Source organism: Erythrolamprus reginae, chromosome 6, assembly GCF_031021105.1.
Source record: "Erythrolamprus reginae isolate rEryReg1 chromosome 6, rEryReg1.hap1, whole genome shotgun sequence".
NCBI classification, from domain to species: domain Eukaryota; kingdom Metazoa; phylum Chordata; class Lepidosauria; order Squamata; family Dipsadidae; genus Erythrolamprus; species Erythrolamprus reginae.
In genome coordinates this window covers 75,898,783-75,922,722 of record NC_091955.1, presented here as the reverse complement: position 1 = coordinate 75,922,722, position 23,940 = coordinate 75,898,783, and the positions used below count along the sequence as shown (strand labels likewise).

General features: G+C 39.1%; 1 protein-coding gene across 4 annotated transcripts in view; it reads left to right on the top strand.

Moving 5' to 3' along the window:
- TBXAS1 (thromboxane A synthase 1) overlaps nt 1-23,940 on the top strand; it is a 324,636-nt gene that overhangs the window by 179,954 nt on the left and 120,742 nt on the right. For all 4 annotated transcript variants that reach the window (XM_070756310.1, XM_070756309.1, XM_070756307.1 and 1 more), the window contains one exon: nt 2,646-2,762. In XM_070756310.1, the coding sequence (XP_070612411.1) occupies nt 2,646-2,762 (117 nt within the window). The remainder of the gene's footprint in view (nt 1-2,645; nt 2,763-23,940) is intronic.

The window sequence follows — 23,940 nt, the reverse complement described above, 5'->3', positions numbered from 1 at the left end:
TTTTTGGCTTCCAGAGAGCCTCCGGGGGGATGGGGGAGGGTGTTTTTATCCTCCCCTGGCTCCAGGGAAGCCTTTGGAGCTTGAGGAGGGTGAAACATGAGCCTACTGGGCCCACCAGAAGTTGGGAAAGAAGCTATTTCTGGCCTCCAGAGGACCTTCAGGGGACAGGGTTTATAGCGGCTTCAACATGTATTGAGGACTTGAGGGCAACAGATTAATTTAGGAGTCAGACAGTATGCAGGATATCTATACTCTGTCCAAAATGCACAACTTCTTGTGTTTCATACCCCTGCATTGTCTACATAGTGGTTGTTCTGTCGGGCTCTCTGGTAGAATCCTCCCAAAAATTCACAGGTACAAATTTCAGACACACACATGTTTGAAAATTCAAAACAATTCTTTATAATAAAAATTCACTTAAACCAAGCCCTCTTTTGGTATAAAGAGCACTCATCTCCAAACAAACTGGTAATTTGTACAAGTCCCTTATCAGTTCTGTGATACTTAGCTTGCAGCTGTGAGGCAATTCACAGTCCTTCTTCTTTCACAAAGTGAAACACATTTGCCATGGTTTAGTTTCAAAGCGGGGAAAAATCAGCACACAAAAGGTCAAAGTCAGTAAAGCAGTCACGAAACCAACAATCAGATAATCCTCCACAATGGCCAAACCCACAGGCTGCTATTTATAGCAGCCCCACTAATTACCACAGCCCCACCCAACCACAGGTGGCCTCATTTTCTTTGATAATAATCTCTCAGTTGTTGTTGCCTATGCATCGCTCTCCACATGCGTGGCTGTATCATTAACTCTTGTTCTGAATCCAAGGAGGAACTAGATAATTGATCTCCTTCTGAGCTGTCTGCCCCACTCTCCTCCTCCACTCTCCTCCTCCCTGTCACTCATGTCTTCTTGGTCAGAGGAGCCTTCATCAGCAGATTCCACTGGGGGCAAAACAGGCCTGCAGTATGTGGATGTCTCCCCCACATCCACAGTCCTTGGGGCAGGAGCTGGGCCAGAGCTAACCACAACACGCATGGGCAATAGCGCATGTGAATGCTCTTTTGGCACACGAGGGAAAAAAGGTTCGCCATCACTGCTATATGGGATAAAGAGCTAAGGAATTCTGTAATTTTAAAGAAAAAAAAAAGAGACTCTGAAGAGGGATCTGAAGGGAATGCTCCGTTGGTATACATTTAGGCCAGAACCGATCCTTTATTTATTACAACCATTGATCAGAGTGACAAGTTACAACAGATTTGCAATAAATATTGCAGTGTGTGGAGTGCTGCTTTTTTTAGTGGTACTGCTTGGCAACAAATTCAAATGTACCTCAGTTTTGTTGTTGGAGTGTAATTGAGAACCAGTGTTTCTCAGAGCAGAAATCTGTATAGCACACTTGATAGCTGTGTCCTCTTGACACAGTGTATTAGTGATGCATTCCCCCCGCACACATTAAACGGGGCATAGCTTTCTGAGATCATTCACTGTGGTTTCTTAGGGCAAAGTGTCCACCCTGTGGCAAATAGGATAAATTAGGAGACGGATGAGATGATCTCAGACATAGCTAAAATTTACACTATATGAATGGGTGAGGTCAAGAGGCAGCATTCTGATTTTTAATCTATCCCCCAGCATTGTGAAAAATGCTATTACAACTAAAACACATTCCCAAAGGTTCCAAATAATTCAACAGCTTAGCAATTTCTCATATAATATTACTGAAATGTTGAATTGTCATAATATTATTCTCATCTTTGTTAAAGCTAGATAAACTGAATTTAAGCTTAACTGAAGTCAGTGGTATTAAATCTTGGACCCATGAAGTTTTGTCTTTCTTTTTACTTGTTTTGAATTTTAAAATCATGTTTTTTCTTGGAGGTTCACAAAATTCCAAGTAGGAACAATTGTGGACAGCACTCCAGGGCAATTAAATGATACCCCTACAGGAACCTGGAATATAATATCTATACAGTTACAAGAACCCCCCGGTGTTATTAGAGTTTGTTTTAGAAAAATCAATTTCCGGAAGCACACACAGACGATTGAGTCAACTGGATTCATTAACCTCTTTATAAGCATAGTAATATAATACATATATTTACAATACCATTAGAAGAGTTCTTCTTCAATATAGCAACAGTTAAAAGTAAAACATAAGCAGCTTCTAGTTCAGAGAGTACAGAGTAGGTAGAAGTGCAGAGTGGACTGAGCCACACCCAGCCTTAAACTTAAATTCCAGTTTCGATTCTCTGCACAGGGTCAGAAGTCTTTAGCTCTCATTGGCTGAGTTAGTTGCTATGCCTATTCATTGGTTGATCTTATTAACACTGGCTCTCTCACTCATGAATATTCTAACAAATGTGCATTAGCACATGGGGCTTTGGGGACTGAATATAACCTCTACAATGCAAAGGAAGGTTCCTTGGAAAATAAACCCATGCCATAACTTTTCAGGGGTCTTCTACATTCTTGGAATTACAGTACATGCATATATACAACACAAGCAAGGGTATACAACACAACTTTTCAAAATTCTGGAATCTGAACATTATTATCCTACTTTACATTCAACATACTTATTCATCAGTTTTCTAATTGCTATTTAGATTTGATCTGTTTTTGATACTGTTCTATCTTTGTCTAGAGTCCAGATTTGGTTTTTAAGCCATTTGCAGACAGCATTGTCGTGTTGCGTGATGAGAAGTGGGAAAAGGTCCGGAGCATATTGACCCCAGCCTTCAGTATTGCAAAGATAAAGGAGGTAAGATGCAGGCAGGTATTACAATAGCACATAGAAAACCCTTTTCTTTTTCTTTCTGCTTCGCATTTTTCAAATGTGCACTATTATATAAAAAGTGAACCACTCATCCACTGCAACCACAGTTAATACCTTTCTGGTTGCCCCTTGTAGAGTTACCCTTGTTAGGGTTTCCGGGGTGTTTAATCAGAAAATGAAGAATGAGCTTTGTTTCAACTGGACAAATAAACGATATGCAGTTTGTTTGCATTTTTCTATCAGATTTGGACTACAGATCCATGTGATTGATACATCTCCCTCCCCAAAGGATATGACATTAGAAATCCCTATAGCACTTTAGAGTCCCCCAAAAAGTTAGAAAGTACAGTGGTACCTCTACTTATGAACTTAATTTGTTCTATGATCAGGTTCTTAAGTAGAAAAATTTGTAAGAAGCAATTTTTCCCATAGGAATCAATGTAGAAGCAAATAATGGATTCAATTGGGAAAACCACAGGGGGGGGGGGTGGAGGCCCTGTTTCCTCTCAGGAGATTCCAAGAGAGGCCCCATGGAGGCTTCTCCTTGCCTTTTCCAGTCCTGTTTCCTCCCAAGATATTCCTGGAGAGGCTCCACAGAGGCTTCTCCCCACCTTTTCCAGCCCTGTTTCTCCCCAAGAGATTTCTAGAGAGGCCCCACAGAGGCTTCTTCTCACCTTTTCCGGCCCTGTTTCCCCCCAGAAGATTCCTAGAGAGGCCCCACAGAGGCTTCTCCCTGCCTTTTCCCGTTACAGTTTTGGAGGCTCGGGTTTGTAAGTGGAAAATGGTTCTTGAGAAGAGGCAAAAAAATCTTGAACACCCGGTTCTTATCTAGAAAGGTTTGTAAGTAGAGGCGTTCGTAGGTAGAGGTACCACTATACTTATAAATACAGGAGGAGCAATTTCCACATAGTCATTCGGTATGTATTTGGCAGAAATGTTTGGTTAGTGTTCCTTCGCAGAATCTCAACTACAACAACTTTCATGTATGAAACTCTGTAAAAACAATACTTTCTAAGACACGTGCTATTCATTACATTCAGAAGAATAATGTCCATTGCAAAACAATGTCCATTGCATTTGGGGCATGCACAAAAGACATACACCCCTTTATTGTCAAAAGTGTAGCAGCTGAATTTTTGAGGTGACTAGTAGTTGCAATTTTTTTAAAATTTTCTCTACATGAAACTGCATTCAAATTCAAATTGTTATGGGCTATGGATATAAGCTTTTAAAAAAAAAAATACACAAATCAACCAGTCCTTTGCTATCTAACAATCTCTTGGGGAAAGCAGTGATTCAAAATATTCCTTTCCTGTCACAGTCTCGATGTGATGTGATGTGTCTCTATGTTTCACAAGCTTGTCTTATCCAAGAGCTTGATCTAATTGGTTTCATAATACCTTAGGCCATTTTCTTTTCTTTTTTAAAAAATATACTTTATTAGTTTATTTAAAAAATGGGAAGGGGGGACGGGAGTTCAAAAAGAGAAGTAGGAGGGGGATGGGGTAAACAATATTTTTATACAGTAGCTTATATATATTGTTGTATATACATTCCAAATATTTGTCTATAGGTAATTATTTTGTATTCAATATTCTCATTTGCATAATCTTATAATTGTAGTATTTAGTAGTCCAGGGGTGACGTGGAAAGGAAAGGTGGTTTGGAAGTGGGATAGAAAAGAAAAGAAAGAGAAAAAGAAAGAAAGAGAAAGAAAGAAAAGAAAGAAAGAGAGAGGGGGGGTAGTACCTGCAAAGTAGCAGGAATATGCATTGTGACGACTTTGTTTGATTATGTTTGTTATTTTTGTGAGTGAGAAGTATTTGTGGGTTATGATATTAGTAAGTTATTAGTAATTATCGAGTGGATTGAACTCAGACAGGGATTGTACTAATTTTGGTCCGAATTTCTATTGTATATGTCTTTATTTTGATTTATACTACGAGATTTTGATTGGTTTTTGTTTTATTGTTTTTAAAGTTAGATAACCATTTTCTTATAATGACTAAAAGTGTTTTCATAACATTATCTGTTGTGATTCAGCTTGAGGCTCCTCAGGGACCGGCTGGATCTCTGCCGGATCCATGCCCAGAGGAGGAGGACAGTGAACAGGAGGGGGAGGACCAGGCAGATGGGGGAGAGGAATGTCATGAAGAGGAGGAGGGAGAGCAGCCTGAGACCCCCGGGGGGGGGGCTCTCCCCAGCTAGTAGCCTGGATTCATTGGATGAAGATGCACATGCTATAATAGACATGAGGCAGCGACGAGCAGCTCAAAGACGGGGCCAATTAGAAAGGTATTTCCATCCCTGAATTGGCAACAGCTGGGTTTGGGTGTGGTTCTCCTCAGCAGGGTTGAAAAGGCAGGCCTGCCCTTCCAGTCTTGTGGAGAGTTATCAATTGGGAGTCCTGTGACCTTGCTTCGATTCTTGGCATCTCTGATCTTGGCTTGTGGCCTAGAAGTGTGGAAGACTTGGGGGAGGCATGGGTTTTATTATCTCCAGCGTTGTTTTTGCCAGCAAGAATCCTGTTTTATTGCCTGGCCTTCGTGAAACCTCTGTGAAGCTTCATCGTGTTCCTGTCTGTAAGAACAGTTTTTGTTACCTGTGTTTGCTTTGAATTATATAAACTGCCTTTGCTTTTTACCAGTGTGTCTGGCTACTCTTTTTGGTTGGTGTTGGCGTCTGGGGGGGACCCAGACAGAACATTATCCAAGCCTCAGTGCAGCAAAGAAAAACCTATCCTTATTACTGTTATTTTGGCACAGGGATATTGAATAATGCCAAATGATGTTGTAAGTCACCACTGCGGAAATAACCAGTTTCACAGTGTCAATGGGAAATTTCCTGACTCGGTTTCCCCCCTGCTTATATAAGCATATATTTTCTTCAAGAACTTCCCAGCAGACCGACTTTATTAATCTTTTTTTGCAGCAAAATAAGGAAATTTGTGGCACATTAAAAATTAATAAATCACATGAGATTACATGAATGATTTTAAAATTGTTGGGTGGCAGTTTAAAAAAGAATCAATGTATTAGTGCATAGGTTTGCAGGGATTATAGTACACGTGGCCTTTAATGGTGAAAGTTTATGCAAAAAGGCATTCATTGGCCTTTGAAGTTACCGCAAGACATTTTGTGTTTCGTTTCCTTAGAGTGCCCTCCAAAGTAAACAACATTTTAACAGTTCATATTTAGTATATAAAAATTGAGATTTCCTCAAAGATGATTCATTATTAAAAAGTGCATTTTCTTTTAAAAAAAAAAAACTTTTGAGAACAAAGCCTTAGGGCAGGGGTGTCAAATTCAAGGCCTGGGGGATGAATTGAGCCTGCATGGTGCTTACATCTGGTCCACGGGGATGCTCTGGAAACAGAGAAGGACTGACCCACAATGTCTTTGCCAGTGAAAGTGGAGATCTGGAGGGCTGTGTGTGGCTCTACTGAGTTCCATTTTCGCTGGCAGGGGGTTGCAGGAAGCCGTGGCATCTGAAAACAAGAGCTTGGGAACCCGTGTTCACTGGCAGATCACTCTGGCCACCACAGGCGCCTCCGATACAAGTGATATTGAGCTGGTCATGCTCACTCTACCCACTCAGCCCCCCAAGGTCAAACACAACCCTAATGTGGCCCTCAATGAAATTGAGTGTGACACCCATGCCTTAGGGCAGTGATGGCGAACCTTTTTTTCCTCGGGTGCCGAAAGATAGTGGGCGTGTGCTATCGGACATGCGTGAGTGCCCACACCCATAATTCAATGCCTGGGGAGGGTGAAAACAGCTTTCCCCATCCCACGGGGGAAATGGCCTGTTTCCCGATTTCTAGTGGGCCCAGGGCCTAGAAAGCCTAGAACTACGGCGCCTAAAACATGATTTGAGTATTGCCCACAAGATCATATGCTGCAATGTCCTACCGGTCAATGACTACTTCAGCTTCAACCGCAATAACACAAGAGCACGCAACAGATTTAAACTTAATACGAACGGCACCAAACTTGACTGTAAAAAATATGATTTCAACAATCGAGTTATCGAAGCGTGGAACTCATTACCAGACTCAATTGTGTCAACCCCTAACCCCCAACATTTCTCCCTTAGACTCTCCACGATTGACCTCTCCAGGTTTCTAAGAGGCCAGTAAGGGGCGTACATAAGTGCACTGGTGTGCCTTTTGTCCCCTGTCCAATTGTCTTTCCTTTCTTCCACCTATCTTATATATTCTCTTCCTTTCATATATCCTCTCCTCTAAGTTCACTTTCAACCTCATTTATATTATCACATGTCTATTTTTCTTCCTATGTATTTGTGTATTGGACAAATGAATAAATAAATAAATGTCTGGCCCTCCCCAGTCTCCTAAGGCTTCTCTGGAGCTGGGAGAGGGTAAAAATGCCATCCCCCATCCCCCTGGAGGCTCTCTGGAAGCCAAAAACACCCTCCCAGAGCCTCTGTGTGAGCCAAAAATCAGGTGGCCTGCACACAAGCACATTGGAGCTGAGCTAGGGCAATGGCTTGTGTGCCAGCAGATATGGCTCTGTGTGCCACCTGCTACCAACTCCTACCCTCAAAACATCGCTACAGAGCATTGCACACCAAGACAACTAGACACAAGAACAGTTTTTTCCCGAACGTCATCACTCTACTAAACAAATAATTCCCTCAACACTGACAGACTTTTTACTAAATTTGCACTTCTATTTCTACTAGTTTTTCTCATTATTCCTATCATCCTTTTTCTCCCACTTAGGACTGTATGACTGTAACTTGTTGCTTGTATCCTAAGATTTTTATTAACATTGATTGTTTCTTCATTGCTTATTTGACCCCTATGACCATCATTAAGTGTTGTACCACATGATTCTTCACAAATCTATATTTTCTTTTATGTACGCTGAGAGCATATGCACCAAGACAAATTCCTTGTGTGTCCAATCACATTTGGCCAATAAAATTCTATTCTATTCTATTCTATTCTATTCTATAGATTCGCCATCATTTCCTTATGGCAAATAGTTGGAATCCAACTATTTACAAGAGAATTCATCTCAGGATTTCTTGAGTTAGAATAGGGAGGGTTGTTTGCTAGTACTGTATTTGGTAGCCCAAAACTATGTTATGTGGACCACATCAGTTATGTGAGTTGGCCTTTGTTGTGGTAGGGGTGCTCTTCACTTTCTAACTTATCTCTGTTTTAACCTAAGTCTCAGATTGCATATTGGACACATTTCTACTGTCTATAAAATCAACTCGGATAGCCAACAGCAGACGTTTTGTAGACAGCTTAGGAAAGTTGCTTTATTATAGACAAGAAAACAATATATGCAAAACACATTTCAAAAGTAGTAGTCTGAATGGAAGCTTGACAATGAGGTTTCTAGTGAAGTTGAGTTCCTAGGTCCATGCATTAAGAAATCACTTTGTCTTAGTGAAAAAGGCAAATCGACCATTAGTCACTTTGTTGATTTTTACTGAGACTGCCTGCCTATCTCTTGCACGATCTTCCCTTTTCCTGCTGTCTTTTGAAGACAGCTCTGTGATAAGACGGCACCTGCTCAGTGTTTGCACAACCATTCTGACCGGCCCAAACACAGCTTTGTCAACAATGATCCCTACAATATTATATTTCTTCATCTACTTACCAGCATAAACAGTGGAAAATAGTGCTGTCATTTTTCAGCATCTAATGCCAGAGGAGACTTCAAAATCCAGTAAAAAGAGGATTGGCTGCAGGTTACCCACCCTTAAATTAAAGCTTGTACTGATAGACCTCATTTAACTTGGTCGTTAAACAAAATGGATGTTTAGAGAAATCACAACTGTGCTTATAATCTTGCTTTGGCTTTCTAAATGAGGACCGCCTGAAGCTATTTCTCTAATTCCCTTCATTTGTATGTTTATTTATTGTTTTCATATAACTTGTTGCAATATAACGCAGACATATTTCTCAGAATAACTCTCTGGCCCCACACATATAAAACAGTATTTACAAACAAATAAAATGAGAAATTTTCTAGTGCATGTCTATTTTTAACCCGTTCCTTACAAAAATGATCATTTTTTAAAACTTTGCCAACTCCGTAGCATTATTGGGCTCTTCCAGGAAAGCAATACCCTGTTCTTCCTAATATAAGACATTCCCTGATAATAACCCCCCACTTAGGATTTTGAGTGCATGGCAATAAGGGCATAACCCTACGAAAGCAGACTATCAATCCTTGGTCTTGAAAACTTAGAACTATAATGCCTAAAACACGATCTAAGTATTGCCCACAAGATCATATGCTGCAACGTTCTACCTGTCAATGACTACTTCAGCTTCAATCGCGCCAACACAAGAGCACACAACAGATTCAAACTTAATATTAACCGCTCCAAACTTGACTGTAAAAAATATGACTTCAGCAACCGAGTTGTCTAAGCATGGAACTCATTACCTGACTCAGTAGTGTCAACCCCTAACCCCAACATTTCTCTCTTAGACTATCCACGATTGACCTCTCCAGGTTCCTTAGAGGTCAGTAAGGGGCGTGCATAAGTGCACCAGTGTGCCTTCCGTCCCCTGTCCAATTGTCTCTCCTTATCTCATTTATCTTTTCTTCCTTTCTAATATGTTCACCTATACTTTTATACCTTTTCTTCTATTCTTTTCTTTAGTTATATTACTACATATCTATTCTCTTCAATGTGTATTATGTATTGGACTAACTAACTAACTAACTAACTAACTAACTAAATAAATAAATAAATAAATAAATAAATAAATAAATAAATAAATAAATAAATGTGCTTATTTCAGGGTTCAATAAGACAGGGTCTTATTTTTGGGGAAACACGGTAGCTCTTGAGTTCCAGCTCAGATTAACACAGTGTTCCTCAAATAGTAGAGTGGGGCCCCCTTGGGGGTGTGGAGTGATGTTGGGGGAGGCATTACCCAGGGAACATGCTATTTTTGCTGTAGGAAGTAGGGTTTTTTTGCACCAAACAATAGCACACAGCACAGAATAAAAGATATGAAGTGCATATAACAAACCCTTATGAGACACCGTAGAAAAATATTTAACAAGGATGAAAAGAAAGTAGAATAGAGACAGAGATAATGTGACAAACATAACTCTCCTGAAAGTTAGATGAGGAAATATGATGAAACCTATGTATGTAGCGCTTGGCTTCACTGTGACTGTGGTGGGAGACAAGGAAAGACCAGCATGTTTACTGTGTCTAAAAATGTTGGCAGCAGGCAGCCTGAAGCCAAATAATTTAAGGCGTCACTTAAACACGTTACACCCCAATCACGCTGATAAGTCACTTGAGTTTTTTCAGTGAAAACGCGCTGAATATTGCAAACAATCGTCCTGGCGGAGAATTGGGGGTACGCGAAATGTTTATTTCTTCCTGGGGTGGGGGCACAACAGAAAATAATTGAGGAACACTGGTTTAACACAAGAAATTGAAATATAATATAATAATATAATTCCATTAAAACCTATTTTACTCTAACCTATTTTACTCCAACCTATTTTACTCCAACCAACTAAAATTTTGGATCCCATTTTCTATTAAGAGTGGGATTTTCCTAGATGACTGCTAAGGAATGGTAATTAATCTTTCATTGGTAACTTGGAAACATAGAAACATAGAAGATTGATGGTACAAAAAGACCCCATGGTCTATCTAGTCTGCCCTTATACTATTTCCTGTATTTTATCTTAGGATGTATATATGTTTATCCCAGGCATATTTAAATTCAGTTACTGTGGATTTACCAACCATGTCTGCTGGAAGTTTGTTTCAAGCTTCTACTACTCTTGTTACTTCTGATCTTTCACCCAACTAACCTCAGATTGTGCCCCCTTGCTCTTGTGTTCACTTTCCTATTAAAAACATTTCCCTCCTGAAATTTATTTAACTCTTTAATATATTTAAATGTTTTGATCATGTCCCCCTCCTTTCCCTTCTTGGCCTTAACCATGGCCTGCCTATAAAAAAAACCTCTTGCTGTCTTTTAAACAGATCATTCTGAAATTAATTTCTCTAGATTATAGCGCGTGTATAGAGAGGGCATCTGAAAGTGTTTGGGGGTGTTAATTTCTCACTAGTCTAATAACTGATTTCTCTCTATCCACTCATCAAGCATCTGGAGACTTAATTTATGGTGGGATAAACTTCCAGTTCATTAATATGTTCTCTTAATTGAAAATCGGGATAGCATCTCCATTGGTAGAAAATCCATCTTCAAAGGGTTTACGGAGGAGATAATTTTTTTTCCCCCACAGTCATATTCTTGAAAAAGAAATATGTTTTTCAGTCCATTGCCTGTTCTTCGGTTAGCAAATAAAATTGCTGGACAGAAGCCTATGTTATTTTGACACGCTGCTGTCGAACTCTACAGTAGCATCTAAAATGTGTCTGGCTTCTTTCGTTCTATAGACAGCTGTTGCTTAGCAACACCAGCTGTCACCCCCTTATTATGGTAAATTCTAATTGGCCATAAGCCTGCCAAGGACCCCTGATTAATCAGAACTGACAATATCATTGGTAACTGCACCTAGACAACTAGCTTACTCCCTGGTTTGATAGTGAATTTGACAGGATTTAAAGTAAGGGAAGCAATAAATGCAAATGCGCTCTCTATAATTTGGAGGGAGAGAGGCTAAAGAAGAGAGTTTTGTATTGCCTTGACAGAAATTAATCCCTCTTACTATGGGTCATTGGCACAAGACAAATCTTTGCCTCTCTGTTCCTTCCCCTCCTTGAACCTAACAAAAGATAAAACCCCTGGTATGCCCAAAGCCAGACCCTGCTGGCAGGAGCCAGACGTACTTTAGAAGGACAAATAGTTCCTGGATATTGTGCTTTGCAGGGATAGATGTCTCTGTTTACAGAGTTAATTATTTAAGTCAAGAGGAAAATTCACACTGTTGCATTTTAAGCGGCAGGACATGAAAGAAAGCAATATATATATATATCCAGAGAGGAAAAGGAGCAAGAGTCTCAGAGAGGAAAATTACAAACAATTGCACTTTAAAAAAATAACAACAATGGAATAGAGTACAATAGAATTCTTTATTGGCCAAGTGTGATTGGACACACAAGGAATTTGTCTTGGTGCATATGCTCTCAGCGTACGTAAAATAAAATATAGATTTGTGAAAAATCATGTGGTACAACATTTAATGATTGTCACAGGGGTCAAATAAGCAATGAAGAAACAATCAATATTAATAAAAATCTTAGGATACAAGCAACAAGTTACAGTCATACAGTCCTAAGTGGGAGGAAAAGAGTGATAGGAATGATGAGAAAAAACTAGTAGTAATAGTAGTGCAGACTTAGTAAAACGTTTGACAGTGTTGAGGGAATTCTTTGTTTAGCAGAGTGATGCCATTCAGAAAAAACTGTTCTTGTGTCTAGTTGTCTTGGTGTGCAGTGCTCTGTAGCAACGTTTTGAAGGTAGGAGTTGAAACAGGTTATGTCCAGGATGCGAGGGGTCAGTAAATATTTTCACCACCCTCTTTTTGACTCCTGCAGTATACAGGTCCTCAATGGAAGGCAGGTTGGCAGCAACTGTTTTTTCTGCAGTTCTGATTATCCTCTGAAGTCTGTGTCGGTCTTGTTGGGTTGCAGAACCAAACCAGACAGTTATAGAGATGCAGATGACAGACTCTACAAAAGAATATTTGTATTCGTGCTTCATAGTCATCTTAACCAGAAATAAACCACAATTTATTTTATAATTTAATTTAATTTAATTTAATTTAATTTAATTTAATTTAATTTAATTTAATTTAATTTAATTTAATTATAATTTAATTTAATTTAATTTAATTTAATTTAATTTAATTTAATTTAATTTAATTTAATTTAATTCAATTCAATTCAATTCAATTCAATTCAATTCAATTCAATTCAATTTAATTTAATAATTTAATTTAATAATTTAATTTAATTTAATTTAATTTAATTTAATTTAATTTAATTTAATTTAATTTAATTTAATTTAATTTAATTTAATTTAATTTAATTTAATTTAATTTAATTTAATTTAATTTAATTTAATTTAATTTAATTTAATTTTATTTTATTTTATTTTATTTAATTTTATTTAATTTTATTTAATTTTATTTAATTTTATTTTATTTAATAATTTTATTTTATTTTATTTTATTTTATTTTATTTCAATTCATTTTATTTTATTTTATTTTATTTCAATTCATTTTATTTTATTTCATTTCATTTTATTTTATTTTATTTTATTTTATTTTTTATTTGTGAAACATGTATAGGATAGTAGTAGTTTGTATAAACATAGCATAAGTAAAAAGTAACAATAAAAGAGCACAATAGGACAGTAGGACAGGGACGGTTCATACAATATAAATTGTAGGTTACAAAATATTAAAGATTGACAAGTATGTTACAGTCGGCTTATACTATACCATCACCCATGTAGAGAAAGCAGTGAGAAGAAAACCATAACATTTGCATGAACTACAAAATAAAGAGAAACAAGGGAGGCCAACACCACCAAATAGCCCTCTGGGGATTAAAAACATGCACAGAATGCAAGGGTTTGTTGGGTCAAAGACTAAATAACAAAAGGGAATGCAAGGCAGTGCAAGGCCTTATCTTAAAAGTACATACGACAGATACCCGGAGCCAAGGTTTTTTCAAAAATATATTTGAATTGATCTAGAGCAGTGTTTCTCAATTATTTTCTGTTACACACATACACACACGGAAGAAGTAAACATTTCCTGCCGCCCCCAACTCTCCGCCGGGACGATTGTTTGCAATATTCAGCACACTTTTGCTGAAAAAACTCAAGCAACTTATCAGGATAATTGGGGTAAAATGTGTTTAAGTGACGTCTTAATTTATTTGGTTTCATGCTGTCCGCTGCCAACATTTTTAGACACAGTAAACATACTGATCTTTCCTCATCTCCCACCGTAGTCCCAGTGAAGCCAGGCGCTACATATGCTTCATCATATTTCCCTGTCTTAGCTGTTGGGAAACTTACGTTTGTCTCATTATCTCCATCTCTCCTCCTCCTTTCTTTTCATCCCTGTTAAATATTTTTCCATGTTGTCTCTTAAGGGTTTGTTATATGCACTTCATATCTCCTACTCTGTGCTCTGTGCTATTATTCGGTGAAAAAACCCTACTCCCTGCGGCAAAAAAGGCACATTTCCCAGAGTCACGCACCCCCTCTGGCATCGCTTTGTGTCCGCCCCCCCAGGGGGGGCTGCCCTACTTTTTGAGAAACACTGATCTAGAGGAAGAGAGAAATTGTATTATTTATTTATTTATTTTTATTTATTTATTTTGTCCAATACATAATACACATTGAAGAGAAATACTGTATATGTAATAATATAAGTAAAGAAAAGAATAGAAGAAAAGATATAAAAGTATAGGTGAACATATTTGAAAGGAAGAAAAAATAAATGAGATAAGGAGAGACAATTGGACAGGGGACGGAAGGCACACTGGTGCACTTATGCACGCCCCTTACTGACCTCTAAGGAACCTGGAGAGGTCAATCGTGGATAGTCTAAGGGAAAAATGTTTGGAGTTAGGGGTTGACACTACTGAGTCAGGTAATGAGTTCCACGCTTCGACAACTCGGTTGCTGAAGTCATATTTTCTACAGTCAAGTTTGGAGCAGTTAATATTAAGTTTGAATCTGTTCCATGCTCTTGTGTTGTTGCGATTGAAGCTGAAATAGTTATTGACAGGTAGAACATTGCAACATATGATCTTGTGGGCAATACTTAGATTGTGTTTTAGGCGATGTAGTTCTAAGCTTTCTAGACCTAGAATTGAACCTACAATTAGCAATAAAGAACAAAACAGAAGCAAAAGGACAACAGGAGGCAGTTAGCCTTCCATTTTATTTTTTCTATATAAAGCTTGAGGTTCAGAAGGAAAACGTGCTGCATTTTAGTATTTTGCATTCTATTCCAAGCAAGGAATACATGATAATTGTAAGCTTTTATTCCTGTATTGACCACATTATGTTGTTACTCAATGTTGCCCACATTAAGTTTCGTGCTGCAATCTCTTTCTTGCTGGCTGTCTTCATATGTCTGGCCTGACACATTCGCTATTTTCAAATCTGCATTTTGGATTATCGTTCCATCTGTGTGATGATTTTGATGTAGGCAAAATGCGGTGAACTCTTTAATGAGCACCTGGCCTCATGTAAAATGTATATGTATATTTTCCAGTTATTTATGTAAAAAATGGAATGTGCTCCCCTCCTCCCCCAGAAAACTATGGCTGGGGTCTCTATAAACACACTCCAAAAAATGTGTATTTACAGTACAGTCAACAATGAAAAAATGTGTCCAAAAATGTGTATTTACAGTACAGTCAACAAAGCCTGCACTCATTGACCCCCTCAGAGAGGGTTCGCAACTTGGGCGTCCTCCTCGATCCACAGCTAACATTAGAGAAAAACCTTTCAGCTGTGGCGAGGGGGGCGTTTGCCCAGGTTTGCCTGGTGCACCAGTTGCGGCCCTATTTGGACCGGGAGTCACTGCTCACAGTCACTCATGCCCTCATCACCTCGAGGCTCGACTACTGTAACGCTCTCTACATGGGGCTACCTTTGAAAAGTGTTCGGAAACTTCAGATCGTGCAGAATGCAGCTGCGAGAGCAATCATGGGCTTTCCTAAATATGCCCATGTCACACCAACACTCCGCAGTCTGCATTGGTTGCCGATCAGTTTCCGGTCACAATTCAAAGTGTTGGTTATGACCTATAAAGCCCTTCATGGCATCGGACCAGAATATCTCTGGGACCGCCTTCTGCCGCATGAATCCCAGCGACCGATTAGGTCCCACAGAGTTGACCTTCTCCAGGTCCCATCGACTAAACAATGTCATCTGGTGGGACCCAGAGGAAGAGCCTTCTCTGTGGTGGCCCCAACCCTCTGGAACCAGCTCCCCCCAGATATCAGAATTGCCCCCACCCTCCTTGCCTTTCGTAAGCTCCTTAAAACCCGCCTCTGTCATCAGACATGGGGAAATTGAACTATTCTTTTCCCCCAGGCCTATACAATTTATGCATGGTATATTTGTGTGTATGTTTGGTTTTTTAAATAAGGGTTTTTAATTATTTTAAACATTAGATTTGTTATATGCTGTTCATTATTGTTGTTAGCCGCCTCGAATCAACGGAGAGGGGAGGCATACAAATCTAATAAATAAATAAATAAATGATAATCTCAGTAGGTCCTTTGCAGATACAGATTTTTTTTTTAAAAAAGGAATCTATAAATGCATTCATCTTGTTCTTACCCTGCCTTTCATAAAGCTAGGCACATGCCGTTACTAGGAAATACACAAAACAAGCTTGTGGAATTTTACTTCTTAGGAACCTGGAGAGGTCAATCGTGGATAGTCTAAGGGAGAAATGTTGGGGGTTAGGGGTTGACACTATTGAGTCTGGTAATGAGTTCCACGCTTCGACAACTCGATTATTAAAGTCATATTTTTTACAGTCAAGTTTGGAGCGGTTCGTATTAAGTTTGAATCTGTTGCGTGCTCTTGTGTTGTTGCAGTTGAAGTTGAAGTAGTCATTGACCGGTAGGACGTTGCAGCATATGATCTTGTGGGCAATACTTAAATCGTGTTTTAGGCGCCGTAGTTCTACGCTTTCTAGGCCCAGGATTGTTAGTCTATTTTCGTAGGATATTCTGTTTCGAGTGGAGGAGTGAAGGGCTCTTCTGGTGAAATATCTTTGGACGTTTTCAAGGGTGTTAATGTCTGAGATGTGGTATGGGTTCCAGACAGATGAGCAGTAGTCTAGGATGGGTCTGGCAAAGGTTTTGTAGGCTCTTGTGAGTAGTGTGAGATTGCCAGAGCAGAAGCTGCGTAGGATCAGGTTATGAAGGCCTGTGTCGCATCATGTCAAAATTTGGATGATCTGATAAATTCATCCTGATACATCAATTTCACGGCGGTATGATGGCCCATGTGCTGGACAGCTTCAGAGATCTTTTCCATCACAAATGGCGTCAAGCAAGGTTATGTGACATGTGAGGACAGAAGAACATTCATAGCAGAAGAGAAACGAGCACTCCACAAAACCAGAGCTGCAAAAGCTGCAACAATGGTGCTCACATTTCCAGGGATAGTTATAGAAGAAATGATAGAATCACAATCACCAGAACTTTTAAAAAGATTTTATTATACTTAGCTTCCATTAACCTCCTGTTAACATTGTCAGAGTCTAAAACCGCCATTGGAGAGATGCTTACTTTTATATAATGCTGATCGAGTCATTGCACATGTAATAGGTCCATAGAATTCTGTTTGCCTGTACATATAACTCACTGCATATAATTATGACTTCAGTCATCAGTAAATACATGAAAAAAGCAAAAATAAGTGAGTGAAAATTAGAAGACAATTGCAATTGACTCTGTGTGGATATGGACCATTCTGTTCATTTTTAAAGTAGTGTTTCTCAAACTTGGCGACTTCAAACACTCCGAATTTTCCAAATATCCTTGCGGTGATTTTACAGCATATAGTGATAAAATAAACCGAAATCTCCACTAGAATTGCTGGTCTGTTGCAGGAAAGGCGGCATATGAGAATTCTGTAATAATTCTGTAATAAGACTAAGCAATAGCATTAGCAGTGCTTGTTCTTAAATCTTAAATGGCTGAAATGCTTAATGACATTCCAATTCATTTTTATGGAAGTATGTTAAGAATGGATGATTGATTATACTATATTATACCAAACTACAGGAAGGCTTGATTTAGTGCTGCGGGATGGACTAGAAGAATAGAATATCCTATGTTTAAGAATCTCTTGTCAGGTTTGATAAATAACTTAGTTCCCCTATTCAGCTGACATCGTACAAAGTATATTGATTTTTTATTTTTCCTGAATGTACTCTTGTCATTATCAATGTATGGCTTAATGAATATTTTTAATCACGCACTCAATGTAAAATTGATTAAATAAAGGTGCAGAATCCTAAGTAATTGGAGCATATAGTAGATTAAGTTCTTCCTTGTTTATATTACAGAGTTAGTAATAACCTGATTAATAGGATAAAATCATTTACCGAAAAACCCCAACCCTAGATATTTATTAATCTGCATAGCAGTGCCTCACTTGAATTCCCGGAATTCCATGTAGCTCTCAGAAGTCTGGAATATAGTACTCAGGAATCTGTAAAATTGTTAGCAAATTGTAATGTTTAATGTGACAGAAAAGAAAAGTATAAAATAATTGAACGCTATTACATGATTACATATTTGAAGTTTTACATTCAGAGTTTAGGAGAACATTTGAATTGTGATTCCTGCCATCTATTTATTTATGTTACTTTGGTGTTAATTTTTGATCTAATGTTGCTCGCTATATGTTTCATTCTATCCCTATTTTTATTTTGTTTACTATAAGTATATTAATAGAATTTATTGGGAGATGTATAAAAGAACAAAGCCACCATCTTCATTTTTTTTAATCAGCTCATTACAGATGTAGGCAGAATAAGACAAAATAGTGGGTGAGTACAGGAAAAAAGAAACCCCTTTAATTTATGTTTATAAATAACGACAATCATCCTTCATGGCCCTAGCCATTCAGATTACGTACCTCTATTCTCAGATTACAATACTGACTTTTTAGAAGACTCTTCAACTTGCTAAGCTTGCATCGATAAAATTTATGATGTAGCCTAAGATGCTCCTTTTGCCTGATTTAAAAAGCGACATTGCTTTCATTTTATACATACATAATAAAATCAGAGCCCTAGCTAGGTACTCTGAAGTCATTTTCCAATCTCGTTACAATTTAACAGAAATTTAAATAAAGTCTTGCTGGAAATATAACCTCTAGGCACAGTTTGAAAACTATGAAATCTGATGAGAATAACCCAGGTCTCTATAAAGGCACAAATGACATATAAAGTGCCAGGATGTGATTTTTGACATCTGGAGATTCTTGAATTTTCATTTAATGAGCCTATGTGAACTTCATTGCCAAATAAATGGTGTAGATATCTAAATTCCAGAGACTTTTCTATCCTAGCCAGGTTAGCATTACCTAACAAAATCTAAAACAGGAAACACAAATTATACAAATACATTTTGAGAATACCATTTTTGGGTCATCCTCCCCGGCTCAAGGTTGACTCCGCTTTCCATCCTTCAATTAAATGAGGACCCAGATTGTTGGAGACAAAATGCAGAATTTGTAAACTGCTTACAGAGAGCTATAAAACAATGTGAAGTGATATATAAGTCCTAAGTACTATTGCTTAGGTTTGGATAATTTAAATGGCAAGAATATTCTGTAAAGTTTGATATCTCAACATATTTTAGTGCTTTAAAAAGAAATCAAATATTGTCTCCCATCTTGCTAACCAGCTTGGATGTCGCAGTTGCTAGGACATCTGTGCTAGAAGAGGACTGATGATGGAAACATTCAAAAAGAGTGTTAAAGAAGGAAGAAAGGAAGGAAGGAAAGAATTAAGGAAGCAAAGAAAGAAAGAAAGAAAGAAAGAAAGAAAGAAAGAAAGAGAAAGAAAACCAGAAAATTAGGTGCCTGCTGCTACAGATAGCAAAACTTTGCAAAGAATGAGGATTGGTCTGAGACCAACTGGTTGAAGGGTGTAGAACAATGATGGCCAACCTATGGCATGCCTGCCACAGGTGGCACACAGAGCCATATCCAAGGGCATGCAAGGCATTGCCCTATGCCAGCTCCAGTGCACATGTGTGATTTTTGGCCTTCTTTTCATCTGTTTTTAAGAAACAGGAAAGCCAGGCTTCAGGAAAGCCTCCTGAAGCCGGAGGATGGCGAAAAATGGCCCAACGGGCCTACCAGAAGTCCGAAGGCTTCAGTGAGACCTCTGTGCCTGTTTGAGGGGTGGGTAGGTTGTGGGCATGCATGGAGGGGCAACGTGGGGTTTGTGAGCATGCACAGAGGGAGAGCATTGCATTATTGATGTTGGCATGCATGTGTACATTATCACGCGCATGCACTCTTTTGCCACCAGAACCAGAAAAACGTTTGCCATCACCGAGATAGGAGTACAATGAATCCCAATTTCCTTCCCTATCTGTGCATTTGATTCTGGTATTGTCATGGCAATAATTAAGCAGATGCTTAATTAGTTAAATATAATTTATATCAAATGAGGAGAACATTGATACAGTGGTACCTCTACTTGCGAACTTAATTGTTCCGTGATCAGGTTCTTAAGTAGAAAAGTTTGTAAGAAGAAGCAATTTTTCTCATAGGAATCAATGTAAAAGCAAATAATGCCCGTGATTGGGGAAACCACAGGGAGGGTGGAGACCCTGTTTCCTCCCAGGAGATTCCTAGAGAGGCCCCACGGAGGCTTCTCCCTGCCTTTTCCGGCCCTGTTTCCTCCCAGGAGATTCCTAGAGAGGCCCCATGGAGGCTTCTTCCTGCCTCTTCCGGCCCTGTTTCCTCCCAGGAGATTCCTAGAGAGGCCACACGGAGGCTTCTCCCTGCCTTTTCCAGCCCTGTTTCCACCCAGAAGATTCCTAGAGAGGCCCCACGGAGGCTTCTCCTGGCCTTTACCGGCCCTGTTTCCTCCCAGGAGATTCCCAGAGAGGCCCCATGGAGACTTCTTCCTGCCTTTTCTGGCCCTGTTTCCTCCCATGAGATTTCTAGAGAGGACCCACCGAGGATTCTCCCCGCCTTTTCTGGTTACAGTTTCGGAGATTCAGGTTTGTAAGTGGAAAATGGTTCTCGAGAAGAGGCAAAAAAATCTTGGAACACCCGGTTCTTATCTAGAAAAGTTCATAAGTAGAAGCGTTCTTATTTAGAGGTACCACTGTACTTCCATTTTTAAAAGAAAAACAAAACTCTTTCATGTTGAAGTTCAATGTAACTCACTCTGGTTTATCTGCCAAGTGTATAGACTTCCCTAGCCTGCATAACTGCAGCATTACTGAAAGTTCTGGAAGTTGAAGGAGACATACGTTAGATAACACTGTTGTGATAACAACACTCCTGAATCAGACTGAATTCTATGTAGCATAGCATTCCATTCCTCACAGAGGACAACCAGATTCCCTAATAAAGGAAGGCATAACTTTCTGTTCCACTTGTGTCCTAGCAACTGTTCATTTAGAAGCATGGTGTGCCTGAACTTGGAGATAGCATATAATCATCTTGACACGCAGCCTCAGATTCTCTTAACCTCCACGAATTGGTCTAAACCCTTTAAAAAACGGCACAACTTAGCTATTACCTCTTGTGGCCATTAGCTCCATTTTCTAATTTGTTCGGCTATGTGAAATCTTCACCCAACAACTTTGTTAAAAAATAAAATGTTAACTGTGACTTAACAAATGTTTGGGATAATTAAGGGAGATGTTTTCATCTTTCAAATGGCTAAGAATTTGAGCTGTTTCAGCTAAGTGAAAATTTAATTTGCAGATAGAACTACTAAAAGTAGGACTCCTTTAAGTGTAGTGTATCAGACAAGAATGTCAGTTTTGTTAAAATTGAATGCTTCAAATTATTAAACAGGCTTCTGCATTGAGGAAATTTAAAAATGAAACTACAGTGGTACCTCTACTTAAGAATGCCTCTACTTAAGAACTTTTCTAGATAAGAACCAGGTATTCAAGATAAACAACGTCGTTTGACGGGACCCAGGGGAAGAGCCTTCTCTGTGGCAGCCCTGACCCTCTGGAACCAGCTCCCCCCAGAGATTAGAATTGCCCCTACCCTCCTCGCCTTTTGTAAGCTCCTTAAAACCCACCTCTGTCGTCAGGCATGGGGGAATTGAGATACTCCTTTCCCCCCAGGCCTATACAATTTATGCATGGTATTTTTATGTGTATGTTTGGTTTTAATAAGGGTTTTTAGTTAGTTTAAATATTAGATTTGTCATACGCTGTTTTATTATTGTTGTTAGCCAGTCTACGGAGAGGGGCGGCATCCAAATCTAATAAATAAATAAATAAATAAAACATTTTTGCATGGGCCCAACTTAATTTGGGAGTGATGGAATGATAGATATGGAAAAGGACCTTGAAAGTATTCTAGTCCAACCCCCTGCCCAAGGCAGAAATCTTTAGATAGAATAAAGATAGAAAATATTATATTTCTACAAAACAAAAGGGATTAGGCAGGGAGGGAGGATTGTTGGATGAAGAAGGAGAAAGAGACACACCCTTTCTGGAAGTGCTGGGTGGGTTTCACTTGAATGAGGTCTGATAGAAATTGGCTTCTTTTGGATAAAGGAAAAAGATCTCAAGGGAAGTGTGTCGTGCCTTGCTTTCCTCTGACTCCTAGGTTATTATTTCTGTAAGGATTTAGCTAATAAAAAAGAAAATCAAAATCTTCCTACCGGTTTTTAGGAGATCATCAGTTAGTTATTAAATAAAAAGAAGAAAAGGCAAGTCGGGTTTTCATTTCTCCTATGTAGATTTAGGCTAAGGTAGATGCATAAGGAAATTCTTTAGCACCATGGAACAGAGATGGACAGAATATTTTAATTGTTGCACTGGCCTAAGCAAAAGATTTTACCAAAGTGACCAAATTTGGCAAAAGTCACAAAACATGATCAACATGGAATACTGGATTCACAGTTTATTCTAATGTCTCAAAAGGAATCCATGTTGCTTACATTCAACATAAAGACAATGAGAGATTTATTTATTTATTTATTTATTCATTCATTCATTCATTCATTCATTCATTTATTTATTTATTTATTTATTTAATACCAAAACAACTAAAAAACCCTTATTGTAAAACCAAACATCCCTACAAACAAACATAGCATGCATGAATTGTAAAGGCCTGGGGGAAAGAATATCTCAGTTCCCCCATGCCTGACGGCAGAGGTGGGTTTTAAGGAGCTTACGAAAGGCAAGGAGGGTGGGGGCAATTCTAATCTCGGGGGGGGAGTTGGTTCCAGAGGGCCGGGGCCGCCACAGAGAAGGCTTTTCCCCTGGGCCATGCCAAATGACATTGTTTTGTTGACGGGACCCGGAGAAGGCCCACTCTGTGGGACCTAACCGGTCGCTGGGATTAATGCGGTAGAATTCGGTCTCATAGATACCCTGGTCTGGTGCCATGAAGGGCTTTATAGGTGATGACCAACACTTTGAATTGTGACCGGAAACTGATCGGCAACCAATGCAGACTGCGGAGCGTTGATGTTACATGGGCATTTTTGGGAAAGCCCATGATAGCTCTTGCAGCTGCATTCTGCACGATCTGAAGTTTCCAAACACTTTTCAAAGGTAGCCCCATGTAGAGAGCATTACAGTAGTTGAGCCTCGAGGTGATGAGGGCATGAGTGACTGTGAGCAGTGACTCCCAGTCCAAATAGGGCCGCAACTGGTGCACCAGGCAAACCTGGGCAAATGCCCCCCTCGCCCCAGCTGAAAGATGTTTCTCTAATGTGAGCTGTGGATCGAGGAGGATGTCCAAGTTGCGGACCCTCTCCGAGGGGGTCAATAATTCCCCCCCCCCCAGGGTGATGGACGGACAGATGGAATTGTCCTTGGGAGGCAAAACCCACAGCCACTCCGTCTTATCCGGATTGAGTTTGAGTCGGTTGACACCCATCCAGGCCCCAACAGCCTCCAGACACCGGCACATCACTTCCACTGCTTCGTTGACTGGACATGGGGTGCACATGTAAAGGTATGGTACAGATAGATAAATATATTTGTGTGTGTCCGTGCAGATGGAGATACAGACATACATAAATATTTGAATTATTGTTTTGGCTTAAATAACCCAACTGCAATTGCACAAAAAGTAATGGAGCAGGGAAAGAGAAACAGAATTCGTGGTGATGGGGCGCTCATAGTTTTCTTGTGTTTTTTGCCTCCAGAGGTTATGGGAGTTTCATCCCTGGAAGCTTTCAAGAAGATATGGTGTATGGTCTCCTGCTTAAGTGGTGTGTGTGTGTGTGTGTGTGTGTGTGTGTGTGTGTGTGTGTTGGACTAGATTACCTACAAGGTAATCTAGTTAAATCTGTTAATCTGTTAAATCTGGTAAAACAAAGTTTCTCTTGTGTCTATATCAAACAGAATTGGTAAACATTTGCACAACCAATATATTACGATGTGATGGGGTTAAATGCAAAAAAAAAAAGAAAAAAGCATGGATTCTACACTCCAAGAAAGAAATAT